The following is a 25,623-nucleotide window of genomic DNA, read 5'->3' on the forward strand; positions in this document are numbered from 1 at the left end:
GTGTCTTGTGCAAGATAAAAAGAAAATTAAAAATTATTATTGAAATCAGATGAATATCTGTCCAAAAGATTTAATTTAACCAGTTGGCTCAACTTAAAGAAAACTGAAAAGAAGATTTAAATATCAAAAGAAAATGTGTTCCAAAGTTCAACATTGCATTTTTTCTAATGAATGGAAAATCAAAACAGACAGAATCACAACAGATTAGTCAAGAGATTGACCAAAAAGGAAATTAGAGAGGAAGATTTGGTGAATTGCTTGAGTCACTATGCACTCGGTAGCTATTTATATTTACAAGGCCACCAAAAATACACTTTCCAAGTACATGTTTGGTACAATTACTGTAAAAGACTACAATTTCTTAAGATTAATGAGTCAGAATAATTGTTGCCATTATGGGTCAGTCAAATTGTTATTTCCAACATTAGCATGCTTTATTGTGGCAAATAAAAGCTACCAACCTGTAAGAAAGGTTCCATTGCAGATTTAAATTTCAGTAGGCTATCTTCCAAGAATATCAGCATGCCAATAGTATAGTACAGGGTTGTTCTGCTGCGGAAACATTCCCAATTTTCTATGAAAGGGAATTGGTCCCTCTGAAAAGAGAAGAAAACTTTTTCCTTAAAATTTTGCTGATAAGAACAGGTATGCTATATACAGAAATCAAAAAATCAAGTCAATTACTCTGACTATTACACATATTCCTTTTGCTGATGCATTTTAAAAATATTACAGATTTGATATCCGGCTTCTAATAATTGTGCAATTCTCTTAGAATGTGGGTTTGGGCCTAACTCAACCCCAAAAGCTAGCTCATAGGATGAGAGTTGCCTTCCACTTATATATTCTATTGTGGCTTTATCTCTAGTTGATGTGGGAGTCGAGTTTTTTCCAACACACCCCTTCACGCCCAGCATTATTGGACTTGGTGCATGGATGACATGGTGGGTGGCCTGTTTAATAGACCTAGGATAGGCTCTGGTACCATAAAATGATTTCAAAAAAGGAAAATAAAGAAAAGATCAAACTTCAAAAATGGAGTTTGTGATATTAACTAACTCAACTGAATTCTGTTCCATCTCTAGTATTTAAACTGTTGTAACTCACAGTGAAAACTAACTAACCTAAGGTTAGTTGAGGTTATCTATCATAACAAACATAGCTCATGAGATTGTAACTAACTAACCTAAGGTTAGTTGAGGTTATCTATTATAACAGATCAGGGAGTAATTCTACTCATCTATTCTAATACCCTCCTGGCAAGCTCATGAGGGGTTGACCAAAGTTTTGTCAACAACTTTGAGCTTGTCCCAGAAAACAGTGAAGTTGGAAGGAGACAAAGATTTGGTGAGGATGTCAGCATATTTGGTCAGCATCAGGAACATGAATGACTTGAAGATTCTTCTCCATTTTTTTGAAAGGCAAAAGATAATATATATATATTAAACATAAGAGACACAGCAGCACCAGAAGTACTGCTGGTGAATACATAGATGCAGAACATCTAAACCTCCCACCAATACAGAATTAAGAACAACAAGCCCCCCACAAATACAAGAAACCTAAATTAACCAAAGAAGTCTCCAAGATTAGACGACCAAAAATTAAAGGAAATGCAGAAGTCTCTGTCCCTAGATTTCAGCCATGACCACAAAAGGAATAAAGCATCCTCCATGACTTTTGATGTTTCAAAACTTTTGCCTTGGAATATGAGGAGATTTCTATTCTTCCATATTGAGCTTGTTAAAGCAATCCACCATCTGTGCCATCTGTTTTGATTCTTCCCAGCACCAAAGCCATCACAGAATTGAGTGTAATGAGCTATTGGAGATATTGCTAGGGGTCCAACCACTCGCTTCCACCTCATTGATTCCCACCAAAGACCATCAGTCAATTTACAGTGAAAAAATATATGCCCAGCTACCTCTTGATGAGATCCACATAGGGGGCAGTGCTGCTCCGGAATGAGGATGTTTCTTCTTAGGAGATTCTGTCTAGTGGGTAATCTATCTTTGATAAGTCTCCAAGCGAAAATCACAGCTCTTGGAGGAATGTTAAGCCTCCAAATTGTCTTGTAAATATTGGACTGAGGATGATTGCTGTTAGCAGTAATTAGCAATCTATAAGCTGACCTAGTTGAGTATAAACCCGAAGATTCAGCTGTCCAGCTCAAGGTGTCCTTCATATGAGGCTGAATGTGAACATTACTAATGATTTCCATAAAAGCCACAGCTGCACCCTGTTCATGATCAAATAAGTTTCTTCTCCACTTTAAATCCCAGCACCAATGACCATGGGACATGTTACCCATATTGGAAATGGAGCTGGTCTGCTGTTTACTGATGAGAAACAGCTGATTAAACTGCTGTTCAAGGTTTGAACCAGCCCCAAGCCATTTATCCTTCCAGAAGTTGACTAAGCTTCCATCCCCTACCTTCCAGACCAGATGATGATGGATAGGACTAAAATCAGGGTGCTTACTTACTTTTCGAATATCCCTCCACCAATAAGAGTGCCAAGGTCTATCCCTGCCATTATTAAGATCTGCCCAGCCACCATATTTTGAGATAAGAATTCTAGCCCACAGCTGATCTTGATTAGAGGCTAAAGCCCATAACCATCTTCCCAACAAGGCAACATTAAAACTAGAGATATCCTTAATCCCGAGACCCCCCAACTCCTTTGGAAGGCAGATATCTTTCCATTTCACCCAGGCGATTTTAGTGAGATCTTGGGAACCTCCCCACAAAAAATTCCTTTGTAAGGATCTCACTTTATAAGCCACCTTTTGAGGAATTCTAAAAAAAGGACAGCAGAAAAATTGGTAGAGCAGTTAGCACTGAATTTATCAGTGTGACCTTCGCTGCCATTGATAAAGCTCTCTGCTTCCACTTAGAAATCTTTGATTCAAATTTTTTAATCAAAGGTTCCCACACCAAGCAGCTAGATGACTTAGCCCCTAGAGGAATCCCCAAGAACTGAAAGGGAATCTCCATCTGTCTACACTTGAGAAAGTGAGCTACATCAAGAACCCAATTAGAATCAGCACCAAAAATCCCCACACTGCTCTTGGAAAAATTAATCTTTAACCCAGATGCCATCTCAAAGCCTCTAAGCATTGCCTTCATGACCAACACATTATCCCATGAAGCTTCTCCCACAAATACAGTATCATCTGCATATTGCAAAATGTTTACTGGCACCTTCTGCTTTCCTACTAAATAGCTGCTGTACAGACCTTTGGATAGAGCTGTCCTCATCATGCCAGTCAATCCTTCTGCCACAATATTGAAAAGAAAAGGGGCTAAGGGGTCCCCTTGCCTCAAACCTCTAGTGGGGGCAAACTCATTTGAGGGACTGCCATTTATAAGGATGGATATAGAAGCTGATTGATTGCAAGCCTTGATCCAATTCCTCCAAATTGGGCAAAATCCCATTCTGACCATCATATAATCCAGAAAGTTCCATGAAACAGAGTCATAAGCCTTTGCAAAATCCACCTTAAACACCAAAGCTGGTTTCTTACTTCTTTTAGCTTCCTCTATAGCTTCATTGAGAATCAAAGTTCCATGAAGGATGTGCCTATCCTTTATGAAAGCTGTTTGTCTCTCATCAATGAGGCCAGGCAGTATTTTCCTCAATCTATTAGCCAATAATTTAGCAATGATCTTATACATACAGCCAATGAGGGAGATGGGCCTATAATCATCAAAAGACTGTGGGTGATTGATTTTAGGAATTAAAGCCAAGAAGGATGCATTACTACCCTTAGGAAATCTTCCATTGACATGAAACTCATCAACAAACCTCCTGAAATCTGGTTTGAAAAACTCCCAAAACTCTTTGATGAAATTAAAATTGAAACCATCCGGCCCAGGGCATCTATCTCCACTACAACTCCACACAGCCTCCCTAAGATCACGATCTGAAAACGGGGCAATCAGCTCCTCCCTCTGAGTGTGATTAATGGAATTAAACATAACCCCATCCAAGGTAGGTCTGTCATGGTTTTCTTCTGTAAATCTGGCAGAAAAGAAGCTTACAGCTTGATCCTTAATCAGTTTTGGGTTCTGAACCCATGAACCTTCAATGAGCATACCTTGAATTGCATTATAATGTCTTCTGAAGTTGATAGATTTATGAAAAAAGGCCGTGTTATTATCACCTTCCCTGAGCCATTTGATTCTAGATTTTTATCTCAAGATTGATTCATGAGCAAAAGAAATCTCCCACAATTCCTGCTGAATAGACTTCATGATCTGCATTTCATCATCCCCCAAGGGTCTGTCCTGGGCTGAAATATCAATTTGATGGAGTGCAGAACTGGGTTGTGAGCTAGAGCCACTGTGCTCATGTTATTACAAAACCACTGGAGTAGTGTGTCTGATTTGCAATTCGGACAGCAACGTCTGAATCCAAGTCACTTCAGCAGGAGCAAGAGCCAGGTTCTATACTCTGCTTATGTACTGGACCTAGCCACAACTTTCGGCTTTTTAGACCACCAGGGCACTAGATTAGGTCCAAAAAAGATTGCTGCTCCTGAAGTTGACCTCCTGTCATCTGGTCTGAAGCCCAGTCAGCATCACAGTATGCTTGGAACATTAAAACAGGCAGATTTAGAAGGCTGTAACCTCAATCCCAGAGAAATAGTCCCATTCAGATATCTGCGAATTCTTTTGACAGCTTGCCAATGCTGCTCTGAAGGGTTAGACATAAATAGGCACACCTTATTCACAAAAAAACAGGTTTCTGGTCTCGTTATAGTGGGCATACTGCATTGCCCCAACCACAGACCTGTAAAGTGTGGGATCTGAGAACCTTTCTGAAGCAGACTTGGACAGTTTGCAGCCTCCAACCATGGGAGAGGCAATAGGATTAGCTTCATCCATCTTTGTCTTAGTAGTAGATCCCTAAGATACTAGGACTAAGTCAGAGTAAGAGACTAACCCATCAGTATGATGAGTGACTTCAATCCCTAGAAAGTAATCAAGATCTCCAAGATCTTTTAAGGAAAATACACTGTTTAGCTGAGTCACCAGTGTTTTAATCAGTCTAGAGTCATTTCCTGTGACAATGATATCATCCACATAAATTAAGATGTACACCCTAGAAGCTGCCGTAGAGTATACAAATAGGGAGGGATCACACTTGTTGGGAGTGAAATGAAACAGCAGAGCAGAGTCTGCTTAAGTTTATCATACCAGGCCCTAGGGGCTTGTTTAAGCCCATAGATTGCCTTGTTTATTTTGCAAACCAGCTGCTTGTTGGAGTGTTCAAAACCAGATGGTGTGGGTTTGGGCCTAACTCAACCCCAAAAGCTAGCTCATAGGGTGAGATTTGTCTCCCACTTATACATTCTATTGTGGCCTTATCTCTAGCTGATGAGGGACTTGAGTTTTTGTCAACAAATTCAAACCCAAGACTCAACCCATATACTGGATACAAAACTTGGCAAAAAATGTATTTTCAAGCCAGTTTCCATGTAAAATATGCAGAGGGATTGCACAATTTTATTGTACCAGTAAGCACATTTCATTATTCTAAATTACTTTTGTCTCTGTTCGGGAGAAAATCTTAATATCCCCTTTATTTGTACCATTTCACCTTTTATATATACATATTAATTACACACAGACACATAAGAGGTGGGTTCTAAGGGGAAATTGGGGTCAAGAATGGAATTCAAACCTCTTTCCAGGTTATACACAAAAAAATGAAACATTTAACAGATGCAATTTAATCCCATATGTTAGTGGTCTAAACAAATTATAAGTGGATAGCCATTTTCATAGATGATTAGTATGAATATTAAAAGGTTAGTTTACAGGATAAGAACTTAAATAGTTCACTTTTATGCAGTTAAAACACCCAAAAATTGCCAAATTAGGGACTTAATGTGCTAATATATTGCAGGTCCCTATTATATCATCATCTTACACATCCTCCCTCATTAATTCCCCTCATCCAACAGACTGCATTCTGTAGTGTATTAACCACTCATGCCTGGTGTTAGATATGCAGGAAGAGAGAGAAATACACACAGAGAGGGAAGGCTAAATATTTTCTTCTTATCTTCTTCCTATGGTGCATACTGCATACATAGGCACTTGTAGGGCACAACCAGACAAATACAAGCAAAAAGGTACAATAACCACTAATGGAAGGGTGTTGCTGGGTGCACCCACCGCAAATTGGTGATATGGTCATAATTTGACCACCACGTTCTGGTGACTGAGGATTGGCGGTATGGTCGTAATTTGACCACCACGTTATCACCCACCGCAAAACTAACCTCTTTATGATGCTTATCCGCAAAATGCTTCATTCGATCCTGGGCTTTTATCAATTTCTTTTGCAGACTAGCAAACATGGTTTCCCGGGACGACAACAATGTATCGGCTAGTACTCGAATTCTAGGGTTATCCTTGCTCTTCATAACAATTTGGTGCTTTCATTGAGCATCAATGGCTGACTTTGCTATGGACCGCATCGAAGCGGCCATCGCAGAACTTACTTCCAGTCAACTCAAATTCACCGCTGTCGTAGACACCATGCCCACCAAACTTGACGACCTTCTTCAGCGGTTGGCCCTTCGCAATGCTACTCAACACTTCCCATCTTCTTCCTCCGAGCAATCACCACCGTAGCCTTTGCTTTTCATGCCGACTCTGCCTCCATGCTCAGCACCCATGCAACCTAGTCCCGCACCATCACTGGCTCTGCTTCCCATGCCAACTGTGCCTCCATTCCTTGCACCCGTGCAACCATTCCTTGCACCCTTGCCGGCTCCGCTTCCTATGCCTGCTCTTCATCTTCCCCATCTTAGTCATGTTCGTGCCGCCATTTCCTTCGACAACCTCTTCAGCACTGTTCTTCATAATGGCCATGGAATAGCTCCTCATGACAAGCCTTGGGAAAATAGAGACATGGCGTTGTTTGAGATGGGACCTGAGTCCTATTGGACTGCCATGGTCGCACGCAAGCGCCAACCAACTGCCTTTGCACTTGTTGAATAACTGAGAGAGAGAAGGAAGAGAAAACTTGTTGAACATAAATGCTAATTTTATTGATTATCAAAAGTTGATTACAAAAGGTTATAAAAAAGGTATATATAGACCTCTGTTTTGTTATTGTAACAGATTGTAACTAACTAACAGAACCTAACCAACTCTAACTGATTCTAACCGACTCTAAGATAGGTGTTGTTAGCAAAAGCTAACAACCCTTACAATTAGTTTACAGAATTGTTTTCACAGTTGACTAACAGCATACTCTAATACCCCCCTCAAACTCAAGGGGAAGAGTTTTTAGGAGAAACACTCTTCACATTGAGTTTGCCTCGAAGAACTTCAAATTGCGATGCAGAAAGAGGCTTGGTGAGAATATCAGTCCACTGATCTAGAGTGGGAACATGGATAATAGTAAGCTGCTTGGCCAGAATCTTCTCTCTTACAAAAAAGACATCAATTTCCATGTGTTTGGTACAACTGTGAAAAACTGGATTATGTGCAATAGAAACTGCACTCTGATTATCTCAAAAAATAACAGTAGTGAATGAAACTCGCAATTTTGTTAGCAGAGTATGAATCCAAGTTAATTCAGTTGAAGTCTGAGCTATATTGCGATACTCAGCTTCTGTACTAGACCTGGCAGTAACTTTCTGCTTTCGAGACTACCAAGAGATTAAGTTTGGATCAAGAAAAATAGCAGTCCCTTAGGTAGAGCGCCTATCATCCACATCTGATGCCCAGTCAGCATCACAAAAAGCTCGAATAACTAAGGGCTTTGTAACAGATGTAGGTTGAAGAAGCAAACCATGAAACAAAGTGCCCTTCAGATACCTTAATATCCTTTTTACCACTGTCCAGTGAAAATCCAAAGGAGCAGCCATAAATGGCAAACTTTGTTGACAGCAAAACTTATCTCTGGTCTAGTAAGGGTAGCATACTGTAATGCACCAACTACAAGATGCATCAGCACCATGTCGAGACAACTTGCAATTGGATACCATTGAAGAAGAGATAGAGTGAGCTTCAGCCATGTTAGTCTTGTGAAGTAAATCTCTAATGTATTTGGTCTGAGTCATAAGGATAGAACTGTTGGGTAGATACTTGATTTCTAGACCCAGGAAATAATCTAGATGACCAAGCTGCTTGAATGAAAAAGCAGTGTTTAATTTGTATGTAATCTACTGTATTAGTGAAGGTGAACTACCTATCAGAATGATATCATCCACATAGACCGGGAGAAAAACAACATGCATTTGTTGGCAAAAAATGAATAAAGATGAATCACTTTTGCTTCCAATAAAACCAAACTGCATAACCTAGCATGCCAGAGATCATTAGAATGACTGAGACCAAGTTTCATTACATGATCATTAGAATGCCCTAACCTAGCATGCTAGAGATTAGCAATACTAAGAGAAGAAGAAACAAAATTACATATTACAGTAGAACTATTATTATTAATAGTGAGAGCTGAACTAGGAGAGGCAGCACTTGAAACAGCAGACATCAGCAGTGAAGGACGCTCTTGAAGCTTGAGATTATGAAAGGAGTAAAGTCCATCAGCACCAACAACTCCTTTAAGAAGGATCTTATTGGTCTCCTAAGATTTTACAAGACACACATGAGGGTGAAATTCAAAGAAAACAAAGTTATCTTTGGCAAATTGACTAACAATTAACAAATTTTTCGAAATTGAAGGAACATGTAGTAACTTGTGAAGTTTAAAGGTTATGCTAACATCATTAGGAGATATAAATGATGCAGAACCAATGTTAGAAATACTTAAACCTTCACCATTGCCTATGAATATCTGATCTGGTCCATCAAAGTGGGTGAATGGTTTAATATTTTAAGTCTCCAGTTACATGAAAGCGGGCTCCAGAACCTGGAATCTAGGTGGTACTAGCTTGCCCATTCCCTTGAGAGGTTGAACTAGTGAGCATGGCACTGAGTTGACTATGACTTAGACCAAAATTCTTAGAATTCGAATTAACCCAGGTGTTTGAGGTTCTGACTGAACCAGTAGAGTATGGGATAAGCTATAATGTAGTGGGATCAATGAAAGTTAAAGATTCATGAGGATGAAAGGTCACATCAGACCGAAAATGACAAACATTAGTTGTGTGCCCAAATTTGAGACATATTTGACATTGAAAATTTGCAAATCGTCCACCACCATGACCTCAATTGGAGCCACCACCACCACAGTCCACACCACGTTCCGAAAAGGCACCACAACCATATGCACCGCGAGAACCACCGGTTTTATAGGTGTTTGGAAACAAACACCCTTGTGTGTAATTTATCGAAGCAAAGTTCATCACTTGTGCTTCTTTGTTGTAGCGCATGAGTCGAGTTTCATGTCCGTAGAGCAACGCTTCAATCTTTGCGATGGACGAAGTTCGCTTTTTGCTTTCGATAACAGAAACCACCGACGCGTAATCCGACGATAGTCCTTCAAGCAGCACGTCAACGTATTCCTCATGAGGAACAGAGACACCAACACCAGCAAGTTCATCCACAAACCCTTTGATTTTTCGCAAGTACTCCTCAATTGTTTTGCCGTCAAGAGTAACTGCTCTCATGGTAGTGCGGAGCTGTCGTGCTTGAGTTTTCATGTGAAGGCTAAAATGCTCATGAATTTTATCCCAAACCTGATAGGAATGATCTGAACCAAGAACACGCGACAACACTGATTTAGAAGGAGTTGACTGTAGCCATAACAGGAGTGTTTGATCTTGGACTTCCTAGGCTTCATAATCAGGGTTGATATGATCAGCAACACGATCATCTTCTGTGAGATAACGAGGAGGAATAATTGGATTAACCACGAAACGTTACAATCTGTGTGACTTGATAATTGGTTCAACGTGTTAACGCCAATGAAGATAGTTGGAATTATCAAGTTTTTCAGCCACAGAGTTGGGAAATGATTGAGGAACTGAACTGGAAGGAGCGGAAGTCATGAACACAGAACATAGGACCTTGTAAAGGAACTAGGAATTTGAAAAAAATGGCTCTAGATACCATGTTGAATAAACTGAGAGAGAAAGAGAAAGAAGAGAAAATTTGTTGAACATAAAGGCTAATTTTATTGATTATCATGATTACAGAAGGTTATAAAAAAGGTATATATAGACCTCTGTTCTATTATTGTAACAGATTGTAACTAACAGAACCTAACCAACTCTAACTGATTCTAACCAACTCTAAGATAGGTGCTGTTTTCACAGTTGACAAACAGCATACTCTAATAGCACTATGGACAGCAGCTAAACCAGGTGTATTTCGTCTGGACAGACCTTGGGATACCGGTATTACTTTTGGAAGTCATGGTTTGAAGCCCCAACACCTTGACAACAAGGTGTTTTTGATGGGCCAGAGAATGTTAGGAGGGAGAAAACAAACCAGCAAAAGCACCACTGAGGGCACAAACCAACGACCCAAAAGCAGAATCACTCAAGCACCTGGTGGATTCCCTCTAACAGATTCAGAATCTGTTAGAGGGTGCTGAGCTGTCAGGAGGATATTGTTCATAGGGAATATGCTGTCGGCATGTTGCTTCCCATCGTGAAGCACTGCATTGTCGCCATTTCCATTTTTCTGTTATTTTCTTTTCGCATTCTAGCACCTTCTGTTTCCGTAGCAGCACCCTTGGCTAGTGCCTCTATATAAGGGATGCTTAGTATGTAATAGAGAACAGAGAAAATAATAGAATCCTTTTCCTCTCTTAATCCTTTCTTTGGGAGGACCCTAGTCCTCGAATTCTAGGATTATCCTTGCTGTTCATAACACCTGGTGAGTTCTTTTAGCTGTTTCTAGGCATTCAGTGCGGTCGATATACCTGGCTGTGCCATTAGACTCTTTTAGGGTGTTCATTTGTTCTTCCAATAGTGAATTTTCTACTGACTGAAGACTTCTATTCTAGCTGGCAATCAATCAGCAGTCACTATCACACGTCATTGCTGCTTTGTGACTTCTCATTTTTTCAACAATCATTTTGTGCGTGATTCACAATGACCTCTAATATAATTCCCATATTTTTTCAACAATCATTTGTGCTTGACTCACAACGACCTCTAATATAATTCCCATATTTTATTTCCAAGTGTTTTTTTAAAGGCTTGAACCTTCCAAGCGTAGTATCCCGTAATGTATATATGTTCGAGGTTTACAAACATTGCATATGATTCCATAGACATTCCTGGGGATAATTGGTCGCGAATAGATTTTCAAAGTAGTGACTTCCATTTTTTCATTATATTTCATGGTTTGTTTTCTTATTTAAATAGTAATAGGATTTTGAGTACCAGTATAAATAGGAATTAGCACTATTTAGTAATGCATTTTGTTTTGTAATAATCATTATACACAATCGGTGTTATTTAGAGTCTTTATTCTCTCCTTTTCTTCTTCCCTACATAAACAATATAATTTCAAACAGTATATAGCACAAAAGCAAAAGAGCAACACAGAGATAAAAAATGCATCTTGTCCTTATTGATTTAGAGGCAGCTCACATTCTGATTCGATAGTATGTGTTTAACAGTATCCAATTTAAGAAGCAGTTTTCCTGACATGTATCTGCAAAAACAAAGTCCTTACCCAATAAAATATATAACAATCAAATTATAAAATTACATAAATAATGAATGATATCACTCCAAGGAAGTTGAGATGGAACCAAACTAACCCAGATGTCATTTCCAGAAAGAGATTTAAGGTATGATCAATAACCTCCTTGCACTGCACATAGAAATTCTCATGCTGTGAGATTAATAATAACAGCAATGCAAAAGATTATTATGTTTACAATTATCACCTTAGTGTAGTACTTTAGGTTAGTAGTCATCTTTCCCACAATAACATTTAGTAGTAGGAGATGATCATGCAGTCCAAGAAGTTCAGATAGCCTGGTATATAACTGCTGCAATTAAATTCAAGAAAATGAAACAGACTTGTCCTTGTTAACAATATTTGAAATTTGAAAGGAAAATAGGTTCCAATCTCCTTCCTACCTTGGAAGAATACACAGCCTGATCACCAATATAACACCTTCTAAGATGCTGTAAGAAAGTTAGTATAGCACGATCAAGTCTTTGCTTGCTCACATCTCCATACCTCTGAATTTATCGAATGATATCAATGAATATCAAGATAAGAAGCTAACGAATAGAACTAGACTTTAGTGCATTCAAGACGGATGGCTCTTTAAAATAAAAATTACAACCTCATGCTAACATCAATACATAAAGACACAAGAAAGAATCTTCAAAATACACAATTAAACAAGTAAAGACTAAAAGGAGGTAATTGGTGTATAAGTCAAATTCTTAACTTAAACAACCTAGGTAAGTAACTCATCAAGGGAAAAAATATAAAGCAAAGATCTTGAATGTTTCAGTTTGACAAATTTTACTAAGTAACTCCTTTAACATTTATTATGCTTTTTTCAAAGGTAGAGGAAGACCTAAGAAAAATTTACAAGAAATCATCAAAAAGGAATTGCGATGGTGCCTAATAACTTGAATTGATCCATGTAGTGAATCCCATCGAATGAGATATGAATTTAATGTTGTTGTAATAGATACAAAATCAAATGTGTTAGAACTTGGTTATACCTTTGAAATTGCATTGAACAACAAGAATGTAAAATAACTCAACAAGAAAAGAAGGTAAACGTTTAGTCTTTATTGCTAGACAGTCAATCTCTGCTCAGCATGATATAGTCAATCTCTGCAGAGCAATTCTGGACAACTCCCACCACCCTACATGAAACTGGCAGTAGCCAGAGGCTGTTACAATGCCACCCCACCTATATAGTAGCACAATCAGGTGTTATTGATACAAGGTTCACATCAACAAATTTATGAACACCACGTTTTTAGATGCTTTGTCAATTAATGTTGCGCAAGCTCCCACTAAAGATACTCCAGCATTCAAGCTTCATCTAACTGTTTGATCATCCAATGCAACCTTCCATTACAAGTCCATTTCGGCATTTTCAAACCACTTCTAGTTATGCTCGTGATCAAGGACTCAATTTCCACATTCATATTGCTCTTGCATACAGTTTCCTCCTGATTGCAGTAGTAGGTTCGGACGCTTTCAAGCCAGAGGATGACATTATTTCTTGTGGCACTATCACTTGTCAGCTCTCCCACAAATTTTGGTAAGGGCACGGATATTCCAGAATTAGAGGACAGGAATCACCTCCAGAAAGCAAAGATAAGAAATTAGAATAGCTGAAATTCTCAATACCTTCCTTTTGATTCATTACATATATTTATAATGTTTGAAATGAAAAAGATAAACACTAATCCTAACAGTCTTGCCGGCACGCAGGGGACAAGCCAAAACTAATTACTATCCTTGGGGGACAAGCAAAACCGAAGGTGCTAAACACGCCCACGATGGAGATACTCACAATGAGGAAGGCCAACACTACTCAAAGGTGAGTTTCCTAAATTGTCCTTCTGTTTCTGTTGCTGAGTGATTAGTGGATGTATTCTTCCTAACTCAGTGGTCTCTTAATGGTCCGCTTGGGTCTTGTAGCTGCTACTCTATCTCCTACTCCTTCCGGAAGCACCTTGTCCACAAGGTGGTAGATTCCTTGGAGATCGGCCCAATTCTCCCAAGTTGCATCCTCGGGCTGCACACCAACCCATTGGACTAGGACTGACAGTACCGAGGGGTCCTGATCATCCCATTTGTGATCCAAGATGACAAGCGGCTCTATCACAGGATTGTTGTCCCATGAAGATGGTGGAAGGGATTGTGCTGTTACAAGGGGGCCATGATGGGGCATAAGCTTTGAACAGTGGAACACGGGATGAATCATAGCAGTTGGTGGCGAAGCTAAGTGAAAAGCTACCTTGCCCACTAATTCGGTGATCTGATACGGGCCATAAAAGCGCTTCCTAAGTTTCTGAAACTTATCAGCGACTGATGTTCGGCGGTAAGGTCTCAGTTTCACATAGACCCAGTAGCCAACTGCGAAGTTGGCCTGTCGACAATGGTGGTCAGCCGAGTTCTTCATTCGTGCTTGGGAACGTTCGAGTTCTGGTGGAGGGCGTTGAACATATCTTGGCAGGAAGTGAGAAGGAAGTCGACGGCCTTGACGGCGGAAGAACCAAGGAGGCAGTCTGGAATTCCGAGCGGCAGTTTCCCGTACGTGACCTCGTATGGAGATAAGCCAGTGGAAGAATGGTAGGAGGTATTGTAGCACCATTCCGCAAGGCTGAGGAATCTGCTCCATTTGGTCGGTTTGTCGTGGACAAAGCTGCAGAGGTATTGTTCGACGACGCGGTTGAGCACCTCTAATTGACCATCACTCTGAGGGTGGTAAGCTGTGCTCATGCACAGCTTGGTTCCTCATAATCTGAAGAGTTCCCGCCGGAATTTGCTCACAAAAATAGGATCACGGTCGGAGATTAGGCTCCGAGGGAACCCATGGAGCTTGGAAACTAGTCCAATGAAGAGTTGGGCCGCCGTATGGGCCATGAAGTGGGACGACAAAGACCCGAAATGGGGGCCCTTCGAGAACCGATCAACGACGGTCATAATGACCGTGGCTCCGTGCGAATTGGGTAGCCCAGTAATGAAGTCGAGGGCCAAATCTTCCCAGGGTCATGACGGTGGCGGAATTGGTTGGAGGAGGCCCGCCGGTTTCTGGGTATTGTATTTTGTTTGCAAGCAATCCTGACATTGCTTGATGTATTGTTGTGCGACACGGCGCATGCCTTCCCAAAAAAAACTTTGTCGAAGACGACACAGAGTCTTGGCCAGCCCCATGTGACCACCTAGCGGAGATTTGTGGTACTCTTCGAGGAGAAAAGGGATGAAGGGATTGGCTCGATTAATCCATATGCGCCCCTGGTAAAGCAAGAGGTTGTCTCTGATCTCAAACTCCGGGCATTGCAAAGGCTCGTTGCGATCGCGATACATAAAGTTATGGAATTCCTCCGATGCATAGGTTCATATGCGCCCCTGTCATGGAGACAATCAAAAAAACTTCCGTCGTATGCCCAGGTTCATGTAGGCGTGAGAGTGCGTCCACCACCACATTATTGTGCCCTGCCTTGTATTGGATTGTGTAATTGCAGCAAAGGAGTTTCGCGAGATACACATGCTGTTCTGGAGTCTCCACAGGTTGGGTCATTAATTCTCGAAGACTTTTATGATCAGTGAGGATGACAAACGCATGGCCCAGGAGATATTGACGCCAACATTTCACGGCAGTGGTAATGGTGTGCAGTTCATGGATATATGCTGATGATCGAAGCAGTTTAGGACAGAATTGCTTGCTAAAATAAGCGATTGGGTGACCCCTCTGCATCAACAAAGCTCCCATGCCGAAACCAGAGGCATCAATCTCGACAATAAAGGGGACACTAAAGTCTGGCAGGGCTAGCACTGGTGTGACGCTCATGGCCTGTTTTAAGTTGTCAAAAGCAGCTTGAGCCGTCGGGGACCATGCAAATTTGTCCTTCCGTAGAAGCTGGGTGAGTGGTTCCACTATTTGGGCGTAGTGGTGGACGAATCGCCGGTAGAACCCGGTCAAGCCCAAGAACCCGCGCAACTGTTTGGGAGAGGATGAGACTGGCCATTGCAACATAGCTTTAATTTTGGAGGGGTCCAGTTCCACTCCCTAGGAGGATACAAAGTGGCCGAGGTACTCAATAAGCCGTTGGCTTAAAATGCATTTGGAAGATTTCAAATGGAATTCACCCTGTTGTAGAGTTTGGAAAACGCAGTCCTGGTGTTCGAGATGAGCTTGGAAATCTCGAATGTAAACCAAGATGTCGTCATAGAAGATGAGCACAAATTTGCGAATGAATGGACGAAATAATTTGTTCATCGTGGCTTGGAACGTGGACGGCGCATTACAGAGGTCAAATGGCATCACGACGTACTCATAGTGTCCTTGGTGCGTCCTGAAAGCTGTTTTGGGAACATCGTGCTCCACCATATGTATTTGATGGAAGCCTTGAGCAAGGTCCATTTTCGAGAACCAAGAGGAGTTGCCCAAGTCATCGAGAAGCTCGTCTATGGTTGGGAGTGGAAATCGATCCTTAACAGTGATCGTATTTAGTGCGCGGTAGTCTACACATAATCTCCATGTCCTGTCTTTCTTCTTGACCAGCAGCACCGGAGAGGAGTACGGGCGGCGACTGGGGCGAATGAGCTGACACCGGAGCATATCGTCCACCTGCCATTCAATCTCCCGTTTCTGGTAGTAAGGGTATCTGTAAGGACAAACATTGACCGGTTTCGAGTTGGGTTCTAGGTGAATTGCGTGGTCTGTTGGCCGGGGTGGTGGTAGCTGGGTCGGAGTTTGGAAGAGGTGGGAAAATTTGGCGAGAAGAGGACGTAATGGAGGGGGTGTGGAAGGTGAAGCTGAAGGGGCTAGACTTCATTCCTGGAGCTTGATGTGAAACAGGGCTGCGACCCTGTGCGTGTTGACCAGGAGTCGGACTTGGCCGTGGTGTATTTCAAATGGGCCAAGATCGATGCCGAATAGTAATGGGCTCACTGTTATATTTGAAGGTCATGGTCAGGTGCGAATAGTCAGTGGTGACTGGGCCCAAGAGTTTGAGCCAGGCCACTCCTAAGACTATATCAGTACTGCCCAACGCCATGACGTGCAAGTCTAGGGTAAACACTCGACCCTGAATCGGAACGGCGACATTGTGGCAAACCTTGTCGCACTTGATCTCGGTGCCATTTGCCTACCATGACGGCCAGGGCAGGGATCGATTGGGGAACCAAGTGGAGGAAATAAGCCAATCAGTCGTGGGCGAAGTTATGGGTGCTACCACCGTCCACGAGGATGATGACGTCGTAGCCCTAGACGTAGCTGAAGCCGGGTGGCCGGACAACGTGTGGAGGCTGAGCTGGGTAGGGTTGTGGTCTGTAGGTGGTGGTGATGGGAAATGGGCTCAGAAGGGTCAGGGGGGTCAGGTGGTTAGGCATCATCATCTTCCTCAGAGGAAACTAGAAGGAAGAACTTAGCTCGACAGTGATGATTGGGACCATAGCGTTCATCGCAGTTGTAGCACAAGCCACGCTCACAACGGGACACCATTTCAGCTTGGGTGAGTCGTTTATAAGTGGTTTTGGGTGGAGGTGACAAAAGAGGGGGAGACGCTGTGGCCGGAGGTGGGGTGGTGATGGGTTGAGGGATATGGGGAGGTGGCTTGGGACAAGAGGAACGGCGGGCATCGAAAAGTTTGTCCTCCTGGAGGTAGGCAAGAGCCACCGCCTGGACGAGGGACAAGGGTTGCAGGGCCAAAACCTCGTGGCGGATTTCGGGCAAGAGACTAGAAATGAAACAGCTGAGGAGGAAAGGGGTGGGTAAACCCACAATCCTATTGGCCAGAGACTCAAACTCGACGAGGTAAGCGGACACTGTGCCTAGTTGGGAAAGCTTGAACAAGGCATCACGGGGGTCGTCATAGAGGGACGGAGCGAGGCGTAGTTCGAGGGCCTGTAGGAACGATGACCAGCTCAAGGTAGCCCCATCAAGGTAGAAGGAAGCTACCTGGAGGCGCTCCTCTTCAAGGGTGCGGTGATAATCAAAGAACTGGTTTATCCTGAAAATCCAGGCTGGTGCGTTGCTACCGTCAAACTGAGGGACATCGAGGTTCATCGGGGAGGGGAAGGTCGCAGTGAGTGGGCTGGGGAAGAAGCTTCGAGTGACTGGAGGCGTGAGATAACCTTGTCTAGCCGGGAGTGGAGGGCGTTTTGAGTGGTGGTGAGGGTGTTCTGGTTTTGGGTTAGGAGGGTCACGGCCTCCTCTAAACGAGAAAGGGTATGGGCACGGGTGCTGTCGGCAATGAGAGGGATCAATGAAAGCACCAATTGGTAAGGGCGTGGATATTCCTGAATTAGAGGACAGGAATCACCTCCAGAAAGCAAAGATATAGTATCTAAGTTGGGGGGGGGGGGGGGGCAATTCTCACCCTATGAGCTAACTTTTGGGGTTGAATTAAGTCCAAGATGGTCCCAAAGCCTATCTTAGATCCTTTAAAGGGCAACCCACCATGTTATCCACACACTAAGCCCATAAATGTCGAGCATGAGGGGGTGTATTTCGAAAAACCTAAGACCCACATTGTGCCTCTTGAGTCAGTAAATCAGCTAAATATAACTGCCTATTTCAAATTTAATGCCAAGTTCTGTTTTGTCAAATCATAAAAATTTCATGAGGGGCACCTTAAAAACATAGTTGGTCTTGATAGTTTATACTTTATAATAATTCATCAATTGTGAGCTACCTTGAGAAGAAACTGCTCTTATCACCCTTCATTTTAATATATAATCAATTGTGAGCTACCCACACACATGCCAGTAATTCGGTAACAGCCCCTACACCTCTTCCACCCACTCACACTACTTGACATTGTCAACTAGATTGTTCATAACTAGAAGTGCTCAAACCAATCCTTAAAAATTGTAATATACCAGTCCCTACTTAAATAATAATGATAATATGCTAAATATAGTTAAACGGGTAAATAAGATTAGTATAATCAAATAATAATTGCTAGTGGTGGTAGTAGTATTATCGCACATTTAAATACAGATGATAGAAGGTTAAAGCTGTAAACATCTAGACTCTAATGGAAGGATATAGTACTTATCTAAATTCTGTGAAATTTATGTAGCTTTATATGACTTGCTAAAAATCAACTTGTAAAAGACTACAAATGTGGGGAACCCATTCACAAGCTCAAGCAAATAAAGTTCAATCACGTTCTTTTTATCTTAAGGGACTCTTGGAAAGAATTAAGTTATGTTAAGAATCCATGATCAAAGAATAATAGAGGCATCTTTATGTGGCAAGAGTATGGTAATAACATCTAAGTGAATGGTAAACATGAGGAAGAAAAAGAACTAAATTGCCATTTGAGGTTGCTTTTTAAAAGGTTTCAGGAATAGAGATAGAGAGAATAGAGAGAAAACGAAAATCAGAAATGGAGTGTTTGTTATTGAACAAACTCAACTCTGAATGTAGATAAGAGGTATTTATACTAGAGATAGCCGTGTGCTAGTTGTCAACACTAACTATCAACTAACTAAGAGTTAGTTAAGATAACCTACTAAAGCTAATAATATGTTTACAAAAGAAAATTACATATGGAGTAATTATACTCTAATACTTTTGGACAAGGCGTTACCAAAGAAAAAACAATTTTATAGTTATACTGAGTAATCTCACCAAGTTCTCCTCAGTAAATCATATCGCAAAACAAGAGATAGAATCTTAAATAATGAATCAGAACCCACGAAATGAACACAAAGATAATGTTAAAAGTATAATAAATAAATACTCAAGCATAGTAAACAGAAAATAACAAGAAAAAAGCACATACCACAACACTTGCAGACTTTTTAATATTATAGGCTATACCAATCTTATTCCCAAATAGGCACATACGGACATACCTTACTGTGAAACCCACTGTCACAAATATTAATCAACTGCAGAACACATGCTGAAATCTCCGCATCAAGTATCTCATGCGATTCTCCACTGTAAGAAATAAAAGACAGCTTAACATTTTACTGTGCAACAGTTCTGATTTTACTGCAATGGTTAAAGCAAACTACCTAGAACCAGAAATCTGTTTTGTTCTGAGAATTGCAGCAACTATGTGTGTGAACCAAGCAAGTTTGGATTCAGTTACAGAGAGTTCATAACTATCCACATGGATTTCGTTCTACACAAAATGTATATAATCAAATCAGAATATTTTATTAAAACATTATAACAAAGTTAAATCAAATCATGAAGAACTACTAAAAATACCATATAGCTTTTCATGATAGGCTCCACTATCTTCATCAAATACGAACTGCAACTTTCATACTGAAATTCAATGAATCAATACAGATTCTAAAATTGAAGATAACTAATAATCATTAAAAGCAATCATATAATTTTTTTTTTTGCACTGCAAAAATCTGATAGTATTAATAAAACTTCAGTACTAGATGTACTGAAATGATGTATAATTAACAAGCATGAAAAAGTACGAACCTGGAATCTGCAGAGGAAAGGAAAAAATTCAAGCTGATCTTGAAGTACTTCAACATTGTCAAGAGGATTTTCACCAAGTTCATCTGATAGTTCAGACTGCAACAAATGTATGATTAAAAGTTAAAATGACAAGAAATATTTGATTGACTTATGTTTTTTTGCATGCCTATATGGAGTATTAAAACAGCTGACCTGCAATGAATCAAATCTTGATGATACAAACCCTTCAATAACTTTAGGCACATATTCATCTAACAGGTTAGGTTTGTCACTCTTGAGGTACCGCACAGACGTCACTGATCTAGACCATAAATTTAGAAGGTAGTAAACACTGCTGCCAGCCCACTGAAAGACAAAATATATATGCATTAATAGAAGTTACTTTTTATATTTAATAATATCCAGTCATTTTATAGTGTGTTTTAGGAAGATTAAGAAAACACCAGTAGAACAAAGAATCCTCCTAAAGCTGAGAAAAGCAGTAAAAAAGATGAATAATACACACATATACACTATTAAGTTCAGATGGCTCTCCAATCTTTTGTGTCTCCTAATGACTCTCATATTACTTGCAAACTTAATAAGCTATTACATGTTCCTTCAATTTCAAAAAATTTGTTAAGTGTCAGTCAATTTGCTAAAGATAACGTTGTTTTCTTTGAGTTTCATCCTCACTCATGTCTTGTGAAATCACAGGGGACCAATAAAGTGCTCCTTCAGGGTGCTGTAGGTGCTGATGGTCTCTATTCATTTCATAACATTAGACTTCAGGACCACAAACCTCAGCTGTTATCAACATCATCTTCTACTGCTAATAAAGATTCTATTGTTTCACCTCCTAGCACTGTTAATCTTTGGCATGCTAGGTTAGGACACCCCAATAGTCATGTACTGAAACTAGTTTTTGATCAGTGTAATATTTCGTCATCTAATAAAATGATTTCAGATTTTTGTGCCTCTTGTTGTATGGGAAAATCTCATGGGTAGTCTTCTCATTCATCTACTTCAGTTTATTCCCCTTTAGAACTTATCTTTACAGATTTATGGGGACCTTCTCATCTAACCTCCTACTCTGGATTCAAATATTATGTGTCATTTGCTGATGCTTTTTCAAGAAACACTTGGATATTTCTTATTAAAACCAAAGCTGAAACTACATCTGTATTTCAAAATTTCAAGTCAATTGTTGAACTTCAACTTAACACTAAAAAAGTGTTCAATCTGACTGTGGGGGTGAATAGAGATCCTTTTCTGCTCTATTAGCCTCCTATGGTATTTCACACAGATTAATTTGCCCACACACTTATCATCAAATGGTGTAATTGAGAGAAAACATAGATAAATAGTAGACCTAAGACTCACATTGCTCCATCATGCAACTTTACCTCTACAATTTTGGGATTATGCTTTTGTCACTGCAGCTTATTTGATTAATAGACTACCCACTGCATCCCACAACTTTGCTATTCCCTTTGTTACTCTTTTCAACAAAGAACCTGATTTTCACTTTCTTGAAACATTTGCTTGTGCTTGTTTTCCTTTGTTGAAACCTTATCATAAACTCAAATTTAGGTCTCAAGAGTGTATATTTTTAGGGTACTCCTCATCACATAGAGGCTATAAATGTCTATCTTCAACTGGTAGAATTTATATTTCTAAAGATGTTTTGTTTAATGAATTGAGATTTCCTTAGTCAGATCTATTTTCCTCATCCTCTAGTCCTACACAAAATGTTAACTCCTATTTCAATCTTAATCCTGACCTATCTCCTCCTTTTGTAGCTCCTGCACCTTCACTTTCCCAAATGCCTCCCCCTAATTCTGTTTCTGCTCCCTCTGTTCCTTCTGGTTTTTCTGCTGCCTCAAACCAATCCTCATCTAAATCCACTTCCACTCATCCTCAGTCATAAAATACAGTGTCTCATAGTGATTCTATACCATCTGAATCCACTTCCACTCATTCTCAACCATCAAATACTGTGTTTCATATTGAGTCTGTATCTGCATCAACTTCAATTCCCACTAACGCTCATCCTATGCAAACTAGATCCAAATCTAGAAAACATAATCCTAGGCTGCATCCTTCATTATTTCTTACTCATTCTGAACCTATAAGTGTAAAGCAGGCTCTGGAAAGTTCAGAATGGTTTGCAGCTATGCAAGAGGAGTAATGCTCTGCCTAGAAACAGAACTTGGGGTTTAGTTCCCTTACCTGCTGGTAGACATGCTATTGGATGCAAGTGAATCTTTAGAATAAAAGAAAATGTTGATGGTTCAATTAACAGGTTCAAATCTAGACTAGTTGCTAAGGGTTTTCATTAAGCTCATGGCTTTGATTTTCATGAGACATTTTCTCCTGTGGTTAAACCAGTTACAATTCGGGTCGTTCTCACTCTTACTCTCTCTCAAGGTTGGGAATTATTTCAGCTTGATGTCAACAATGCCTTTCTAAAAGGGCTACTTGAGGAGTCTGTCTATATAAATCAGCCAGCAGGTTTTGAGGTTGGAGGCAAATCCTTGGTTTGTAAGCTCAATAAAGCTCTCTATGGGTTAAAGCAAGCTCCAAGGCAGTGGTTTGGCAAGATAAGATCTACACTAACTCAGCATTGGTTTGTGGGAAGCAAGTTTGATCCTTCTTTATTCATCTACACACATCAAAAGCATACTATTTACATTCTAGTTTATGTGGATGATATCATCATCACAGGCAGTTCTATCTCTTTCATTCAGCAGCTAACTTCAAAATTAAATACAACCTTTTCTCTTAAGCAGCTGGGTCACTTGGATTATTTCTTAGGGCTGGAGATTAAATATCTTCCTGACAGATCTATATTAATGACTCAAAGCAAGTATGTGCGTGATTTGCTTCATAAGACTCAAATGGCTAAGGTACATTCTATCTCCACTCCTATGGTTACAAACAGCAAATTGTCTAAACATGGGGCTGATTTATTTCATGATCCAATAGATCAGTAGTGGGTGCCCGGCAGTATGCTACCCTTACTAGACCAAAAATCAGCTTTGTTGTTAATAAGGTTTGTCAGTATATGGCTAATCCCTTGGACTCTCATTGGACTGTGGTTAAAAGAATCTTGAGATATCTCAAGGGTATCCTGTTTCATGGTTTACTTCTTCAACCTGCTCCTATTTCAAAACCTATGGCACTTTATGCTTTCTGTGATGCTGATTGAGCATCAGATATTGATGACAGGCGTTCCAAATTAGGGGCTGCCATCTTTCTTGGCTCAAACTTGATATCTTGGTAGTCTCGAAAGTAGAAAGTCACAGCAAGATCCAGCACTGAAGCTGAATATCACAGTTTGGCTCAAACATCTACTGAATTGACCTGGATTTGAACTCTCCTAGTAGAGTTACATGTTTCTTTCAACACTCCTGTGTTTTATTGCGATAATCAAAGTGCAGTGTCCATAGCACATAATCCAGTATTCGATAGTAGAACAAAGCATATGGAAATTGATGTATTTTTTGAAGAGAACAAATTTTGGCTAAACAGCTCTTAGTTATGCATCTTCCTGCCTTAGATCAGTGGGCTGATGTCTTTAACCAAACCACTTTCCTCAGCAAGATTTGAAGAACTGAGAGACAAACTCAATGTGAAGAGTTTTTCCTCTGAAAAATCTTCCCCTTGATACAAAGAATTTGGACCAACGAAATTCTGATTATTCTAGTAGACTTTTTCGAGAAACCATTAGGCATGATTTTCAAAGATTAAATTATTTTTCACCAAACAAGGGTCGCAGTAGTGATATTTATATTTTTTAGGACTATAACAAATTATGTCGATGTATTTACTACTTCTTGTTCCTGTACCGGGTTGATAAATAGGAAGGGGAATACAAATTAAAAGTGTTTCCAGTTATTTAGAATGATGAAAGGAAATTTACTTGATACCAATTCAATTAAAATTGCTAACAGGGTTTTCAATCGTAAACTTACTTGAATGGGAGTCATTTTCCTTTAAATCATGTGATGCTCATAAAAAACATAAACTTATATGCTTTTGCTCTAATATAATAATATATTATTTAATGTTAATTTAAATTGAATTTGCTTTCAATGTGTTATGTTTTGCATTTGAATGGTTACATTGGTATCTGTTTGTATATGAGTGTAGACATGAATAATGTATTGTTCGTATCATAAATTGATAATTTTGAATTATATGACGGATACCTTATCTGAGATGGGGATGAAATTATTATAGATACCTCCATTTGGGAGGGGGAAGACAATGGGACGTCATTGCATGGAATATGAGCTCATAGACCATTTGAAGAATCTAAGATCTACACTAGTTCAGGGAACCAAAGAATTGAGTCTAGTGATTCTATGAATCACAAAGTAGTGTCTGTTATATTTATCTGAATGTCTTCAAGTGTTGTCGTTTATTTAAATATTTTATTTATTCAGAATGTCATGAATTATGATTGTTTTAATATGATTTTTATTGGAGTATATATATATAAACATATAATCTTATCTTAAATTCATTGCAGATACTATGGTTGATTTTCCGGATTACTACACCGGCTAAGAACAACACTATTTACAAATACTCTATTATTGTTTTATTTACTAAGATAATCATCTCATTAAAAGTGTTTTCAAAACACGAGGAAGAAACTGTCGGAATTGAGGAGACTTGAAGACTTAGTTACCTTTAGATACATTTTTAGCTTTGTTAATATGTCAAATGTGGCTAATTACGTTATACTTTTAGCGTCGATTATTTTTAGACGCCCATATTTGAGAATAATATTTTTATTTAAGTACAAACTTACTTATTTGACTTTATTTATTATACGTGAGGTATTTTCAGACTAATATAATTTTGTGATTTTATATTCTTTTTAGTATGGGGTGTTGTTTTAATGAAGGACATTACAAAATATCCCAAGAAAACATTCTTGAGACCTGAACTGAAGCTTGTGGTTACAACAGGACTATTTACAGCAGTTTTATTTGAAAGGACAGAATTAAAAGCATTTGAAGGATGCTTGAACTGAGTCATGGAAGCAAGTAGTTGAGGGAAATGATACAGGCATATTGAACCTGCTGTGGGGGCAAAACAGATGATAGGATGTCCACTGAACAGCTTGTGCAGCGGCATATAAGTTGGTATCAGAGCATCCCTAGAAACTAGGAAAAGAAACTGTTTCCAACACTCCACCTAGAGCTGGAGCATATAAGTTGAATGTAACAAGCTTGGAACAAGTATATTGAACAAGTTGATTGTTTGTGCTAACAGCCTTGGTAATGATTTCTTTGGAAAGAACCTTTTCATGAACAAAGTGTAAGTTATTTTGTATATGTTTGGTTTAAGTTTCGATAGAGAAATAGTGATGGGAAATTTTATTAAACTGTAAAATAAATTGATTGAACATAGAGAGCTTTGCGACATGTATGGAGGTTTTCGCCTCCGAAATATCAGGGGGTAGCCTTCCACAACGAAGCACTTAAGATTACAGTCTAGCCAGTCTGAACCGCAACGGCAAAAGGCGCCAGAGACTTGAGGCAAGAGAGAAAGCAGAGCAAGATCAATCCCGCT

The 25,623-nt window shown here is 39.8% G+C and overlaps 2 protein-coding genes across 6 annotated transcripts in view; one reads left to right on the forward strand and one right to left on the reverse strand.

Moving 5' to 3' along the window:
• Positions 1-25,623, reverse strand: part of LOC100791060 (exportin-7-A) — a 96,140-nt gene that overhangs the window by 9,276 nt on the left and 61,241 nt on the right. For 4 of the 5 annotated variants that reach the window (XM_041006102.1, XM_014763096.3, XM_014763095.3 and 1 more), the window contains 10 exons: positions 20,248-20,400; positions 20,056-20,151; positions 19,825-19,884; positions 19,626-19,735; positions 19,461-19,548; positions 12,029-12,133; positions 11,833-11,937; positions 11,704-11,756; positions 11,531-11,594; positions 462-596 (listed from right to left, as the gene is read on the reverse strand). In XM_041006102.1, coding sequence (XP_040862036.1) covers positions 462-596; positions 11,531-11,594; positions 11,704-11,756; positions 11,833-11,937; positions 12,029-12,133; positions 19,461-19,548; positions 19,626-19,735; positions 19,825-19,884; positions 20,056-20,151; positions 20,248-20,400 — 969 coding nt within the window. The remainder of the gene's footprint in view (positions 1-461; positions 597-11,530; positions 11,595-11,703; positions 11,757-11,832; positions 11,938-12,028; positions 12,134-19,460; positions 19,549-19,625; positions 19,736-19,824; positions 19,885-20,055; positions 20,152-20,247; positions 20,401-25,623) is intronic. The other variant, XM_041006103.1, reaches the window with a different exon arrangement.
• Positions 6,660-11,520, forward strand: LOC112998134 (uncharacterized). Its single transcript, XM_026124084.2, has 2 exons — positions 6,660-7,007; positions 10,255-11,520. The coding sequence occupies exons 1-2, from the start codon at positions 6,660-6,662 to the stop codon at positions 10,522-10,524; spliced, it is 618 nt and encodes a 205-aa protein (XP_025979869.1). The 3' UTR covers positions 10,525-11,520.

The sequence above is a fragment of the Glycine max genome, chromosome 10, assembly GCF_000004515.6.
Source record: "Glycine max cultivar Williams 82 chromosome 10, Glycine_max_v4.0, whole genome shotgun sequence".
Classification (NCBI taxonomy): Eukaryota; Viridiplantae; Streptophyta; class Magnoliopsida; order Fabales; family Fabaceae; genus Glycine; species Glycine max.

What these genes read in the sequence shown, in the direction of transcription:
- LOC112998134 (XM_026124084.2), top strand. Translation starts at nt 6,660, where the DNA reads ATGCCGACTCTGCCTCCATGCTCAGCACCCATGCAACCTAGTCCCGCA. An exon ending in AACCAACTGCCTTTGCACTT is followed by an intron (nt 7,008 to 10,254) that starts GTTGAATAACTG and finishes GTTGACAAACAG; the next exon opens with CATACTCTAATAGCACTATG.